This window comes from Schistocerca serialis, chromosome 3 (assembly GCF_023864345.2).
Source record: "Schistocerca serialis cubense isolate TAMUIC-IGC-003099 chromosome 3, iqSchSeri2.2, whole genome shotgun sequence".
Lineage (NCBI taxonomy): Eukaryota > Metazoa > Arthropoda > Insecta > Orthoptera > Acrididae > Schistocerca > Schistocerca serialis.
The window spans coordinates 634140493-634156787 of NC_064640.1; the positions used below are offsets into that span (position 1 = coordinate 634140493).

Here is a 16295-nt window from a genome sequence, read left to right on the forward strand (position 1 = left end):
TTGCAGTACACTCAAGCAGACTGTAAGCAAACATAAATATTACGGCATAAAGTGAAGCGCCGGCACGTCAGTCAGGAATGATAGAGAAGAGATGGCTGTGAGAAGAAGTCAGCCAACTGCACGCTGACTGACCCCTATCCAGGAAGACAATGCAACAGCAGCGGGCCCTAGGTGAAGAGGACATAAGCACGGTGCCAACTGGGGATGGCCCAGTTCGATAGTAGCTGCAACATTAGCAACTAGGGTAGCAGCATCAACGCTATTTACTTCGCTTGTACACTCTATGTAACTCAAACATCAAATTGTTTATCCTGAAGAAGATTGCTTGTTTTATAGGTTGCCCTTTGCTTGCAACACATCTGTGTAATTGTAAAAGGTAAGTATTGTAAATTTCTTTTTTGTAATAAGACTCATTAATATGATTTGTTTGAATGTTTGTCTAGCAAACCTAGTAAACAGGCTTCCTAGACACCGCAATAACATCATACCTAGCCACTAGGCAGACTGAATACCACAAGCAAGTGTCAGTGTAAAAACTTTTCAAAGTATGATGTCTCGTACATGACACACTAGAAGACAGCAACAAACACCACTGACATTCTAATTTATATTTTAATTTGTTAATGTCCATAATCATTGCTACATTTACAAAATGTGAGTTTGCACAAAAATATATTTTCTAAGTATTACTGCAATCTGTTGATTGTCCAAGAAAATGAACCCCTGGCTAGCAATCCACTCTGTGAAAATTGCACATCAATAACACTTTCCATTGCTGCAATTTTTGTAGTGCAAGTTTTAGGTGCTTCACCCTGTATATACAACCCTGTGGCCATCCAAATGTTTACTACAGAATTGTGTAAAAATCTGAAGTAAAGTGGTCGAGAACTTTTTGATATTTTTGTTAAAAATGTTAAACAACAACTTATCTTTATACAGAAGTATAGATGCACTTAAGTCTTAGAAAGTATTTTCTGAAGGTATTCATCTACAGCAGGGGTAGTCAACCTTTCTTCACCTACCACCCACTTATGTATCTTTACTAGTAGTAAAATTTTCTAACTGCACACTGTTTCCAGAGTAATGGTGATTTATGAAGTACATAAGTTGCTTCAGTTTATAAATTTATAAAGCAGAGTAAGTTAAAGCATATAGTAATAATTCCTTACCAAATGCTCTCTGTCAAAATTTTATGGAAAAATAATGAAAATGTTTTTCAAACCCCTACAACCTACCAACCCCCATAAAAGCTCGAATGCCAAGTAGGTAATATGGACCAGATTGACTGCCACTAGTCTAGAATGTGGTCTTATACTGAAGTGAAACGTGAATAATAAATGCTTCAGACAAAAAGAGAATAGCAGTTTTTTCAATGTGGTGTTACAGGAGAAGGATGAATATTAGGTAGACAGATAGGCTGACTTACATGGTAGTACTAGATCAACTGGGGAGAAAAGAAACTTGTGGCACAAGTTGACAAAAAGAAGGAAACAGTTAATAGGGCATATAGTGAGGCATCAATGAATCATCGGTCATCAGTCTAGAAATGGAGGGGAGTTGTATATGTATATGTGACTTCTTTGGGTGGGGCAGGGAGAGGGGAGAGGGAACCATAGAGGGAGAGCAAGGCTTGACAACAGTGAGCAGACTCAGATAGATATAGGTTGCAGTGATTCTGCAGAGATGAAGTAGCTTGCACAGGACAGACTAGTGTAGAGAGCTGCACCAAACCAGTCTTCAGACTGAGTTTGACAGTCTTGAATATTGTGCCATGGAATACTTGAGACCAGACATAACAAATAACCTGATCAATATAAATATGACCATCACTACATCAGAATAACTAAAGACCATCATAAAATTTTTAAAATCAAAACAGGTATGATAAAATGTCAACAAAATTAATTAAAGAGTGGATAAGTTACATTATCCTGGGTACTTTCACTGCGCATTGTTATGGAGAGTCAAAATAAGTTTTGGCTCTGAGCGCTATGCGACTTAACATCTTAGGTCATCAGTTGCCTAGAACTTAGAACTAATTAAACCTAACTAACCTAAGGACATCACACAGCCATGCCCGAGGCAGGATTCGAACCTGCGACCATAGCGGTCGCTCGGGTCCAGACTGTAGCGCCTAGAACCGCACGGCCACTCCGGCCGGCAAATATGTTTTGCGTTATGTTTTTAATAATGTCATGTTTACATGAATTGTACAATGTGATGTGTTTCTGAGCAGGTCTTGAGGAGAGAAAATGGATTATTGAATAACAATTACACAGTACTATTTCAAAAAGATATATTGCTATTTATATCTTCATAACAAACAAGGTTACAAGAAAGTCGATCATTCTGTTTAATATCCACTGGGTAGCTAAACATTTGCTTGATACATTTTTCACTTCTTTTATGAACAAAAAGTTATTTGGGATGGCCTTGTTAAATGAGACACCCTGTATGGTGTGAAAACTGCCACTCAGGGTCTACGTTTGAGACTGGAAGCCAAACTGCCTTTACTACAAACTGCTGGCAGAAAAGTTGTTATTTCACTAAATTATTAAGGGCTTTGTATCCCTTCAGACTATGTAAACTGAAGAGACCTGTCATTTCAGGTATACATAACAGGCTGTTTGCCATCTCATCATTAATAGAGTTCATCATTATCATCCTTTTGTTGGAACAGGAATCTACCAATGTGAACACAGACTTGCATGTATCTGTGGTCATAAAAGTTGGCAGGCTGGTCTAAGGTGCAGTTCAATGCGTTTCACTGTTTTCTTCGCCTCTGCTTGAAGTACTTTTCTTCATGTTTTACAACAGTTGCTAGTTTCATCATTAAAAATTCCATTTCTAATGATAATGAATCCATCTTCAAATTGTTTTAACTTGGAGTAGATCTAACAGTTTTAACCACAAACATTATATTACCAAAAACTTTTATGCAGCAAATTGTACCAAAAATAATGCATTTTGGGAAGAGCTTTAATTCTGCACAATAATTAGTTTCCATTTTTGTGAGAGATAAGTACAAACACAAAAACCACCAAACACAACATTTCAGCTTGAGAAACACATAAATCAATATGGCACCTGTTTGGTTTGCTTCTATCAAGCAATCACAGTGCAGGACAAATGTCTCACAAACATATTTCTGGCTGTAAACTAGAATGCTGTGAACGTTTATCACAGTATTTACTAAATATTATTTTTACTATTCTGTCAGGTGAATAGCCTGAGTGATTGGAAGATATGGAACAATGAGGCACTATGCTGATTTCTGTGTTTACACAGCTAAAGGGCCGTATTTTGTGGTTTTAAGTTTATAATTGTGTAATATGAAAAGATGCATTTTAACTAATGTATCACACTAAAGATCTCTCCAAAGCACAATGTTTTTTCTAATGATTTATAGCATAGGATCTGACAGAATGAACAGTAGGATTTGAAAACAAGCACAAGTATATTTCTCAGGTATTATGCAATATGAGGATTTTGGACAGGCTTGAAAGGAGATATGGTAGAACTTGTGTGGATGCAGAAAGTAGTAATGTTACAGAAGTTATGGGTGTAATGTAGCATTATCATCTCCAAGAACTTGTGAAAATGTGTGTGGATTTTCTACAGTGCCAGACAAAGTAAGTGTGTGCTATACTGAAGTAAATACGTGTGTAGATTGCTTCATGAGTGATTTAAGTGGGATAATATCTAGTCCATTGGGTGATAACAGGACTCTTTTAGAGGCCATGGAGCCTAGGCCAGATGTACAGGGAAGTGCATGTGCCAATGATTTTTTGTATCATGCAGAAAGGAAATGCACACTGTAATTTTGTTGTGATACTGCAGAGGATGCACAAGAAGCGACCAATAAAGCTGACTGTATTGCAGATGTTGTGAATAATGAAGTGGTACAGATGCACTTATTTCCAAAGGATGCAGATTCATTGCAATCTGTGGTGGCACTGCATCCTTAGAAGGGGGAGGGTGTAGGTGAAGAACAAGGAAAAATTATAATGAGACTGTTAGTCATGTCAACAAGGCAAAATCCTTTCAGGAGGGTGTTCCCATATATCAGGAGGATCGTAAAAGTGGTGACACTTGCAATATAATATGTACTGGAGATATGATGGGCCATCATGCAAAAACTGAGCTATGGCGATATGTAATGAAACTTGGGGGAACAGTCTTCCAGGCGGGGTGAACTGTCAGCAGCGATAAAACAGCCACATGGTTCATCTGTCATGAAGACTGAACCAATTAAACTGTGGGAAAAATCATTAAGGTTCAATTCATATGATGTAGTACCACAACCCATAAGGAAATGTAACATTTCAAGAAGAAACCAATGTGTGAATGAATAGTGTTATAGTGAGGGAAATGAGGGGAATTAACTGTCAATGTATTGTGTGTGATACTAACATATGTGGGTTTTGCTTGCACATAGTTATAGGGACATGTTTTTTAGGAAAATGGAAGAGGAACAGCTGTTGCAGAGAGAAAGTTTTGGTTAGTGTAACAAAAGAGAAGGTTAAGAACTGGCTGCATGAAAAGAGATGGTGAAGATAAGAAACAACAGTTTCAGACCACTTACTATTAAGGATGATTCGTTAAGGGTAATTTGTTAAGAGAGAAAGACTCTTTTCCACATCTGTTGGTAATGATGTTAGAGGGCACATTATTTTGCATTAATATTTGTTATGATTAATGGCTTACATATGTTTTTTCAATGATTAGGATGCTTAATGGATGCCGTTGAAGATTTCTTGTGTGTTCTGTGAGACTGGATCTTGTGAGATAATACAGGGATGGGAATGTAAGAGATTAATGACATAGTGCTCAAAGCAATTTTTGCATGATGATTAGTAAAGGATTTAAGCAATTTACAGCAAATTGAAGATTTGCCAGTGATTAGAGGGATTAATAGGAATTGGTGTTAACAGTTTTATTTTGTTTTGTGTAATTTTGTGTGGAATAATGTTTATTTCACCAGTGTGCTTGAAATAACTTTATATCATAAAATGGAAGTAACAGGGAATAAGTTTTGAAATACCAGCTTAGCATAATATATAAGTAAGCAGGACCACCTGTTGTGAAGAACAAGCCGTAAGAAAGTTTGTGAGAGGGAAAGCATTCCCCAGTATTTTTGGTAATTTGTTGAATGAAACGTCAGGCAAGTAAATTAAGTATGCATGACTTTCTGACAGACATCAGCACCTTCCTGAGTAAATCAATTTATCATTAAGTAGTTGGTAATGAATGATACACAGGAGTGAAGAATCTGGTAACATTACTCTGTTAGTTTGTAAGTGGTCAGTTAAGGAAGCTACTGGTCATGGGGAAAATGGAGGTGCCAGTGGGGTAATATGCACATTAAGTATGCAGTCAATGAACCTTGTGGTTTAACTTACGTTCTTAAAGAAAATATACTGTACACAATTATTAGTTTCAGAATGTATGTTGAGTCTTTGCAGAGTGACTGTGAGCTAACATCTGGAGAGTGCATCTACCCGAGGGGGGAGGTGCGTAGTGCCATGACCATATTTTGATGCTATTTAGCAAAATAGTGACAATGCCACTGCTACTGGAAAAGGCCATGGGACTGTACATGCTCAGCACTAGTCAAATGTTGTTATGTCAGATGCAGCAACGCCACTGGCTAATTACAACACTGCAGGCCAGACAAGATGCCAACACCATAATAACAATGACACATTGGAAAGGTAGAACTACTGCAGCATTGGTAGGCCAATTACTACACATCCAATTCATGGCCTTGTTTTGGCCTACATGCTTGAGAGTGATGCTTTGGCAAAACAAGTTTGCACTCATCATTTTAGGCAGTGGTATAACAGTCTGGCTGCCACCAACTACAAGGAGATGTCTACGTTTGTCTATGAAGTGACATGGTTCTACAAGCAACCACCACGAGACTTGGTCTCCACTAACTGCAGGCCAACGGCTGTCTCTTAGTCCAATGTTGTGGTTTAGTGCCTTCCAGTGTTGGGCCACTTCCAAGATCACTTCAGCTACAGCCAGCGATCTACACTGAATGGTAGCCATTAATGACCAGGGCGGTGAAATTGCTCAGCCACCAATGCCTGTGAGGGAAAAAAAGTCATTGTAGGACGATGGTGGGATACCACACCTTCTGCAGTGTCCTGCCCTGGGCAGCAGAGCTGTGCCTAGATGGCATACAAGTAGCCGCATACTCTGCAGGTGAGCATTTCCATTGAGCCACTGACATCACAGCACACTACAGAGCACATATCGTAGAGGGCATTAAAGAGTGTTGCCACCACAGAGTGCCATCATGAGTGTTATAGTTCTTCAATAAAACGAAAACAAACAAACACCATCCAAACAGACCTTGTAGGCCAGTGTCATCCTCAGCCAATAAGTGTCAGTGAATGCAGATACGGAGGGGCATGTGGTCAGCACTCCACTCTCCCAGCCATAGTCAGTTTTCATGACCAGTGCTGATACTTCTCAATCAAGTAGCTTCTCAACTGGCCTCTCAAGGGCTGAGTGCACCCCACTTGCCAACAGCAGTCGGCAAACACAGATGGTGACCCATCCAAGTGCTAGTCAAGCCCAACAGCACTTTACTTCAGTGATCTGACAGGAACTGGTGTTATCACTGCAGCAAGGCTGTTGGCTCCTCAATAACATGTATGACTAATAATGACGTGCCTCTGAGCAACCATCAGCTATCATCCTGACAACAACCTCCCGCTTTAACTCAACACTGCCAATGGAGAGATCATCCGCCCCAGGCCCCTACACAAATAATATACTGATGAGCCAAAACTTTAGGACCACCTGCTTAATAGCTTGTTTTTCCATCTTTAGAACAAAATACATCACTGATTCTGCTTATCAGGGATCTGATAGTTTGTTGGTAGGTTTTTGGAGGTATGTGGCATTAAATGTCTATGCACAGGTCATGTAATTTGTGTAAATAACAGGCCACTGATTTGCATATGTGGTGATGGCACTTGATAGTGCCCCAGATTGGTTCCATAGGATTTACAACAATGGAATTTGGTTACTGAGCCATCAATGCGAGTTCACCATAATGCGACTCAAACCACTGTATAATGGGTGTTCAAAAAGAAACAAGCCAGAGGCATAATTACAGAAACCATTACCTGTATGTTAGAAGTATTGACCATGGCTTTTGAGACACTTGTCCGACTGTGACACAAGGCAGTGAATGGCTGTATCATAAAATTCTCAGGGCTGTGATGTTAACCAGTTCTACACGTACAGCTGGATGTCACCATCCAAGGTGAATTGTTTGTCCCTTGGAGCCTTTTTAAGGGGACCAAAAATTCATTCCTTCCGATTCACTTCCTGCAGCATGAGACAACAGTTAATGTCCAGCGCTACTTGCAAACCTTGACCATCCTTCACCAAGCGATCAAATCAAAACGACCAGGCAATCTCACTCATGGGGTCATTCTGCTCCACGACAAAGCAAAGCCTCATACGGCCAACACAGTCACGGCACTCCTGCAGAAATTCAAATGGGAGCTTCTTGGCCACCCTCCATACCGTCCAGACCTCTCTCTCTCTGATTACTCCATTTTTGGTCCCCTTAAAAAGGCTCTGAGGGGCAAATGATTCACCTTGGACAACAACATCCAGCTGTACATGTGGAACTGGTTAACATCACAGCCTCAGAAATTTTATGAGACAGCCATCCACCGCCTTGTGTCACAGTGGGACAAGTGTCTCAACAGCCAGGTCAGTACTTCTAACATACATGTACTGGTTTCTGTAATTATGCCTCCAGCTCATTTCTTTTTGAACGCCCCTTATAGCATGGTTCTGGTATCGAGATACAGACAACTATACTGCTGAAAGATCACAATGTATGATGAAAGATGTTCTCCAAAACATTTGTGCATGCACCACTGCTGCGCTCTTTTGGCAGAGATACCACAGATCACCTTCTAACCTACTTTACAGAGCAGACAAGGCTCTGAATTCCACTTTCTGTGAAGACTCATGGATGTTCAATCAAATTTAGCACCTAGTGGTAGTTTCACTGTCATTTTACCTCTTTCTGTAGATGCTCACAACAGTAGCATTTGAACATTCGACTAGCTCCATCATTTTTGGGATACGCGCTCACAGGCTCTGCGTAACAATAATCTGCCCTTTATCAAAGTCATTCATCTCAATGGATTTCCCCATTTTCAGCCATAGCTTGGCCTCTCTGTGTCTGCTCCACTTACATACTTTTGTTACTATGTCAGGCACCCACAACGCCACCAGGCGGCATCCAACATCACGATGGGCAGTGGTCATAATGTTCTCCTTATCAGTGTAAAGAAAACCCTGTTTCTACTATCTGTGACTTTTTTGAGGTCTTGATTGTGCTGATGAAAGATTGTTTAGCCAGTTCCATTGCATGCCTACAGTCATGTGCCAAGAACAAGAAGTGGAGAAACCTTCTCAGCATACTTCACTACAAGAATAATACCTAACACAGAAAGAATGAACATTAAATACAGATTCCTTCGAAGTTCAGTTCTCGTGATTGTAATATGTATGAATATTCTGTTCAAAAGTTTGGAGAGTCTGCCTAGAATTTTAATGTTTACAGTTGGCACAATGTGACATGATGTATTGAATCAGGCTGTTTTCTAGAGAGTGACAGTGTTCAGACAGGCAAAAAAATTTATAAATGTCATGACAATTTTTACGAAGAAGATGATGGAGTTACATTAAATAAAATAGGGATGTTGACTCTATGCCAGTTGACTAATGAATGATTGCTTTTAATCAAGAATCATTTCAACAGCCACAGATAACCATGCATTCAACAACATGTAGTGGATAGTGGTGCTTTCTAAACAGCTCTATAAATCTGGGGCCCTCTCAAGGTTTCTATGTAGATGACAATTTATCTCTGAAAATGTTTCCCAAAAGGGGGGACAAAAAGTGAGTAAATACGTGTATATGTCAGCCACAGCCTCTCAGTTCAGAAGCCTCAACTTAAGAAAACACTGGCCGTCAAAGTCTACATTGCATCACGAATAGATGTAAAGTGTAAATACTGAGATCTTCAGGAAAATTGTTTGCAATGCAGATCCAAACAAATTGCACCTATGCAACATTTGTACTAAAAAGTGTGTTTCTCCTATCCATCAAATGATGTAACCATATACATAAATGTCAATCAGTTTTCAAAAATTTTACATCATTGTCTGTCAGCAATGTTATTTGGTAATGGAGCAAAGCCTCCAAAATGTGTTACAATTTTAATAGGTTTTAATGTTCAGTGTATGGTTATGAAGTACTTACTTATTTATAGTTTAAATACAGAGTGATGGGAGCAGCTTATCTGAAGCATATTTCTTGTTTTTTAGGGTTCTGTACCTCAATCGGTATAAACAGAACTCTTAAAGGATTGCCTTGTTGTCATTCTGTCTGTCTGTCGGTCTGTCTCTCTCTCTCTCTCTCTCTCTCATGGCTAAGACCCATTTTTCTCAGGAACAGACAGACATATCTAGTTGAAATTTATGTCACATACTAAGGTCTATGGGCCCTTGGTGGTGTAAAACAATTAAGGGGACATGTATGTGAATAACTGTCAAAAGATCAATTTTTTTAATTTTTGTCTTAAAAAATTCTCTGTAGTTTTCTGAAGAGGAAAAGTTTACTTTCAAGATAATGGACCACAGAAGGTACCAAATTAGAGGAATTTAAAAGTGGCTGTACGCACCATGACTTCCCCATGGCATGCAGTCAGCTCTGTTAAAAATAAAGTTTGTGAATTCAAATCTTGAGCTGACATAAAATTAAAAAAAAAAAAAAAAATAGAATGTGTTGGACATGTCCAGAAAAGGTTAGCTAGAAGACTGAGGAACTTGAAGAGGAATATGAAGGGAAAGAAATTAGCCGATGGTAAATGGCTTACAGACGAAGAAATAGACAGGTTGCAGAATTATTATGGACAAGCCATAAGACAAAATAAAAATGAACTTGAGGGAATGAAAAAGGCACTATGAGCTACCTTCTTTCATAAATCCTCCACAGATGACAATGCATGTGATGCACTTTGCCCATCTGGCAGTGATTGATGGTGTGGCTGTTACTCAAGGGGGGACTGATGACCTCAGCAGTTGAGTCCCATAGTGCTCAGAGCCATTTGTTACTCAAGGTGAGGCCTACAACCATAAACATTCTTTGCCATTTGCTATAATGGAAGTTGTAAAACCTATATACAGGGATATTAGTGACACAAGATCATTAGAAAATGGTAGGACTCAAAATCCAAATGAAAATTTCAATAACTGTATATGGGAACAGATACAAAAACTGTTCTAGGAGAACAAAATACTTTGAAAATAGGTATGCTAAATTCTGTTCTATATTTCAATGATGGTTAATGTTATGGAACTGATGGGAGTGCCTGGTGGACTAAATATGCATAGAGCTCTAATAGCCACTGACTAAAGGAGACTCTTTGAAATAGAAAAATCAGTGTGGGAAGCCACCAAAGAAGCAAGAACGAGAAGAAGAAATGTGAAAAAGAGAAGGAAGGAAGAACAACACAGGAAACAAGATGAATATGGACCTGGGATGCATTAGTGCCATGCAAGTTTAATAGAAAAAGCAAGTGTTAACTTTGACTTGAATTTCCCAAAAGTTAAATTATTTCATGTACTGTTACATATTGGCTAAAAACTATTAAAGATAAAGAGCTGGAATTTTGTATGCTGTCTTAAAACATGCTTAACTGAAAAGCAGATTACTCTTGTGACTTAACTTTCAAAATAAAATGCTTTTTTGAAGAAAAACCTTGAATTCATTTCCAAAATTTTTGATAATCAAACTTAAAATTTTTTTGTACCACAATTTATGACAGCACCATCTTTTCAATAGTCTGCTTGAAAGATAATAGTGTAAAGAACTTACAGAAAAAAATAAACCTTCTACTTTCTTTGTATTTTGAGTAATATGTACCTATGATGCACGTAAGTAATTAGCATTGTTTATTTTTATTGCAACAAAAAAAAGGTGTGAAAGATAAAGCTGTGGTTCACACAAACAAATGTTCCCAAAAGATGTTTTAAATGAGGTGAGCATTATATGGGCTTACAAATTTTATTCTTTGAGTTATACTGTTTAGAAAACTGACAATTTTTTGAAGGTTTCCCCTGGTATTCATGGACCAGTCCCCTTAAGCTTCTAAGTTGAATGCAATCAAAACATACAGCCATTTATGTCACATATTTAGATACTTGCAAACTCACACACCAAAACATATTATGGTACTTCCCACTGACCTAGAATCATGAAATTTGGCAACAAGCAAGGTTTCACATTATGACTAATGGAAAAAATCCAAAAATTATTAATTTGTAATTATATCACAAGAAAAAAATATTTTTTGTCATATTTTATCTGTCTGTCTGCCCATCTGTTAAGATGTCTTGTTTGCGTATCAAGTTAAAATTTATGTAAAGTTCAAATTTATGCTACATACTTAGGTCTATGCTCCCTTGGCATTGTAAAATATTTAAGCTTCTAAGTTAATGCAATCAAAAGATACAGCCATTTGTGTAACATATTATGAAACTTGCAAACTCACACACCAATACTTATATGGTACTTCCGATTGACCTAGAATCAGAAATTTGGCAAGAAGCAATTTTCCACACTATGCCTAAAATTTTTAAAAAATCCAAAAATAGTTAAACTGTAATTATAGTGCATAAAAATATATTTCTGCCATTAGAACTTACACTGCATTCACCATCCATCAAAAACTTAACAGAAAAATATTACTGCATGCAAACGTAAAATGTAAATTGTAGTCATGTTCTACTAAAATAATAAAAAATATGTTATTAAATCTCCTCTCTCTACATATGTAAACAGAAGTCCCCTGCTCACTTCATTTTGTATGTCTGGGCTATTGTCAGGAGCTACTGTAGAAATTTTGACATGGTCTTGGAATCCCCAGCACCGATATCTTCCCTATATGAATACTCCAATACCCATAACAGGCAAAAATCATCAAGACTCTCAATTCCTGGGGTTGATGAACTACACACACACAATTAAGTTAGTATTGAGCCCCCAGTGCTCCGTTCGCAAGGTTTTTTTTTTTTTTTTTTTTTTTTTTTTTTTTTTTTTTTTTTTTTTTTTTTTTTTTTTTTGGGGGGGGGGGGGGGGTATGTGGGAATGTGTTACTCATGTCATCATCATTCCTTGTCTAAAGCCCTGGAGGAATTTACCACCTGCTATAAAGAAAATCACCTAATCACCTGAATCCAAATGCTACCAAAACTCAGACCCAGCAATTTCGCCTCAGGAACAAATAAGCAGCTAAAACTCTTCAAATCATCTGGGAAGGAATTGCTCTTGAAGACTGTCTGACTCCAAAATATCTGGGAGTGATTCTGGGCCATATCTGTACATACAAGAGACAGAAAGTGTCTACCAGAAACAACACAGTACAGTAACCGACAAGTTGAATACGCACCATGAGAAATAGTGTGCTAACACTGTGTTACACCTGTGCGGACTATCAATGTTCAGCATGTTACAAGTCCAACCATGTCAGAAATATATATGTGGTGCTTAATGAGACCTGTTGCATTATCGTGGATCATTTAAGACCTACATCCATTGGTGAACTCTGCTGTCTTGCTAGTATAGCCCCTCCTGAAATTAGACACGAGATAGCTGCCTCATGCCAGGAAAGCAAGGCTGGGACTATAAAAGTCCACCCTTTATGTGGCTATCAGCCAGCACATCATCAGCTAAAATCGAGAAAAAAGTTTCTTGGTAACTACTGAAGCTGTTGTAGGAAAACCAGAGCAAGCAAGGATCTCAAAGCTGCGGAGGAAATGTCTACATCCTGGCTATTCAGAGAAGTGAATGCTCTCAGCAGATTATGCTCTAGTACCATGAGATGCAAAACCAACCTGCAGAAGTTGGTCCTTCCTGTGGAGTAAGTTTTTTGCACGTGTGGTACTATTTTGACTAACAACTATCTACTACAATGTTCTTCAACTCCAGCCACATGCACCATGAGGGAGACCTGATGAGTGGGACAATGAACGCACTCAAGGTGGCCAATTTCTAGTCAATCAATGAATAAAATGATGTCAACACTCAATTTCCTTTTGTTGATTCTATACTTTGTACTTCCGACAAAATAATAAATGAAAGAAAATCATTTTCTATTCCTGTTTTTTGGCTGAGGGCTGTTCAAACATTTTAAAGTTAATCAGGAAGATGTCAGTGTGCATGCATCAAATGTAGCCTACTGTAATTTTAAGTTTCTTGCATCATAAATGAAAGCCAGGTTTAATGCCCTTGCTTCAGAGACTGAAACAGTACAAGTGATGTAGATATTCTTATGGGCCTAATGTAAATGCATGACAAATGAAACTAAGTTCATCTGTGTTACTAGCACCACAGATAGTATTAATATATTTTTTAATCTATGTATCACAAAGAAGCATAAGTTTATCTATAACATTTGTAGTGTTGAAACACATAGTTACATCTGTGATGTATGCAGTCAGATGCACATGATGTGATACTGTCTCAGCGGCCAGAAACAGGGGTTATGGGTGTGTGAGTTGTGCTCATTGTGAATGTGTACATGTTTTATACTTTAGAAGAAGGCCCTGTGGCCAAAAGCTCAAAGATGTAGGTCTTTTTGTTGTGCCTTTCTGCAGCTCAATGTCTCCTCTATATGGTGGGTAGCACTCAATCCCTTCCAATAGTCTCATTATTCCATACTGGATATATTGTTGCTTCTGTAGTGACATAGTCTGAAGGACAATGAATAGAAATAACTGCTACAATACAGTACATAAGGTAACTGAAAGAAATAAGCAATGAGATGAAGAGAAATGACACTATTATCCAAAGACAATAATTACACTAAAGTCACTGTGATTTTTTATGGTCCTCTGGATACCACAAGAGGCAGGACATGGTTTTTAATAGGATGTGTGACCACCATGGATGGGAATGCTTGCCCTGTATGTGCTCCTATGCTGGTCACAAGACTAGTAAGCAATTCTTCTGTAAGTGTGTTCCATTCCTCAACCAGTGTGGTTGACAACTGCTGGATGGTAGTTGGTTCTTTTGAATGTGCTTCAGTGCCTCTCCCCAATGCATCTCACACATGCTCAGTGGGATTTAAGTTGGAGGAATGGGCACACCAGACCACTTGCGAAATATCCCCTTGCTCCCGTAACTTCTCCACCTGTGCTGCTCGATGCAGTCGTGCATTGTCATCTATAAAAACAAAACAAAGTCAGGGCTAAATGCACCCCTGAAAAGACGCACATGGGGAAGGAGTACAGTATCACAATAACATGGACCAGCAGTGCACTGTGTTCAAAGATTGGTAGGTCACAATTCTCACACAACACTGTGATTCCGAATACCACACCACTTTGACCACCAAAATGAACATGGTCGATAATGCTGCACATACCCTCATATATCTAGAAGCGGGAACATGTAATGTGCCCAGGAACATTGTCAACCGCGATCATTTTGGTGGTCTAGATGTTACGGTGTAGGGATGCATAGTGTTGTATGGGCACATTGACCTCCCAATTTTTGAATACAGTATATGTACCTATCAGTGTTATTGGGACACTGTACTTCTTCTCCATATGTGTTTTTTCAGAGTTTCATTTGGCCGTGACTTCATTCTATGTTGACAAACATGACTGCTTTGAACTGTGCAGATCGAGGAGCTCTTGGAGCGAGAGAATATTTAGTGAATGGACTGGCCTGCCCATTCCACCAACTTAATTCCATTCAGCATGTGAGGGATGTGTTAGGGAGAGGTACTACAGAACATCCACATGCACCAAATAGCATCCAGCAGCTATCAACAATGCTGGTGGAGAAACCAAACACCCTACCACAAGAACTCCTTACCATCATTGCGGCCAGCATGGGATCACGCTGGAGAGCGTACTTTGCCATCTGTGGTGATCACACACTTTATTAAGAACCGTGTTCCATCTTGTGTAATGTCCACAAAACCATTATGAATCATTGTGACTTCAATTTAATTCTTCTCTTTGAATAAAAAAAGTATTTATGGCTGTCTCGTCACATATTTCTTTCAGTTAGATTCAATACTGTACAGTAGCAGTTCTTTCCATGTATGGTCCAAGTTTCATCAAGCCATGTTACTTGGCAGTGACACCTCATGTGAAAGTTACTTTCATCCTTAGATTCACCCACCAGTGTATAATGTGGCATTAATTGTGACAGCCCATTTACAGTGCATCATAGCAATGTTTGTGGCAACACCTTATCATTCAAATAACAAGACCAGTTCTATTAGTCTAAATGCATATTATAGCTTCTTTTATAAGCAGTAAAACTCATATGAATATCTGTGGACAAGTAGATCAAACTCCTTTGCTCTGATATCACTTAGTTTCATGTAGCCTTTATTGATTTTAATGAAACTGTAAATTTTAATTGGTCTCAATGTGGAACTATATTTTAAGGGAAGTATATCTTTTAAGTATGTTGGTTTGCTATAAACTGTAACAGAGAATGTTAAAATTGTATTTCTGATGGTGCGAGTATGCTGAGACTACAATGTAATAATAATGTGTGTCTACAAAAGGAAAGTGAAAATTTCTATAAATATATAAGGTTTATTTCCCATTTTTTCATTTTCTTTGTTATTTGTATATAGCAAAATGACAAATCTAGAGGCCACAAAATATTATCTGTAGTGGTGGCCACAAGAAGCAATGAAAAATTTATTCTTTTCTGAAACACCTTTTTAGGTGTCTATTTCTATTAACAAGTACAGTAAAAATCATGAAGACAAAATAACTAGGAAATGATGGCATCTGAAACAGCAGTGTTAGCTTACCTCTTGAGGTGGTACTGGAAAGCCACATGCTCCAATGGTATTGAAAACATGCATTGCAGTTTTAAGATAAATATTTGTCAAACGATACCCTCGAGCATTAGGCTTTGAGACATGTATACCTTTTAGGTATTCATAGTCATGTTCATTAATAGTTATAGCCATGATAATGAACAAATCAACTTCAGTTTCCATAATGAATAACTTGTCAACTTCCTGAAATGCAAAGAATGAATAAGTGATCTTAAAAACAGCATTGCTTATATTTAAAAAGAATACTGAGAGAGAATATTTAAGTGATCAATGCCATTACTATGTAATTTTACATTGTTTATGGCCAAAACTGTTCATTTAATCAATTATAAGGCAGTCATGCTGAGGTCTAAAAGTATAAATAATACAAAAAACT

The 16295-nt window shown here is 38.2% G+C and overlaps 1 protein-coding gene across 4 annotated transcripts in view; it reads right to left on the minus strand.

Moving 5' to 3' along the window:
• Nucleotides 1–16295, minus strand: part of LOC126470515 (constitutive coactivator of peroxisome proliferator-activated receptor gamma-like) — a 750708-nt gene that overhangs the window by 24606 nt on the left and 709807 nt on the right. For all 4 annotated transcript variants that reach the window (XM_050098423.1, XM_050098425.1, XM_050098426.1 and 1 more), the window contains one exon: nt 15890–16102. In XM_050098423.1, coding sequence (XP_049954380.1) covers nt 15890–16102 — 213 coding nt within the window. The remainder of the gene's footprint in view (nt 1–15889; nt 16103–16295) is intronic.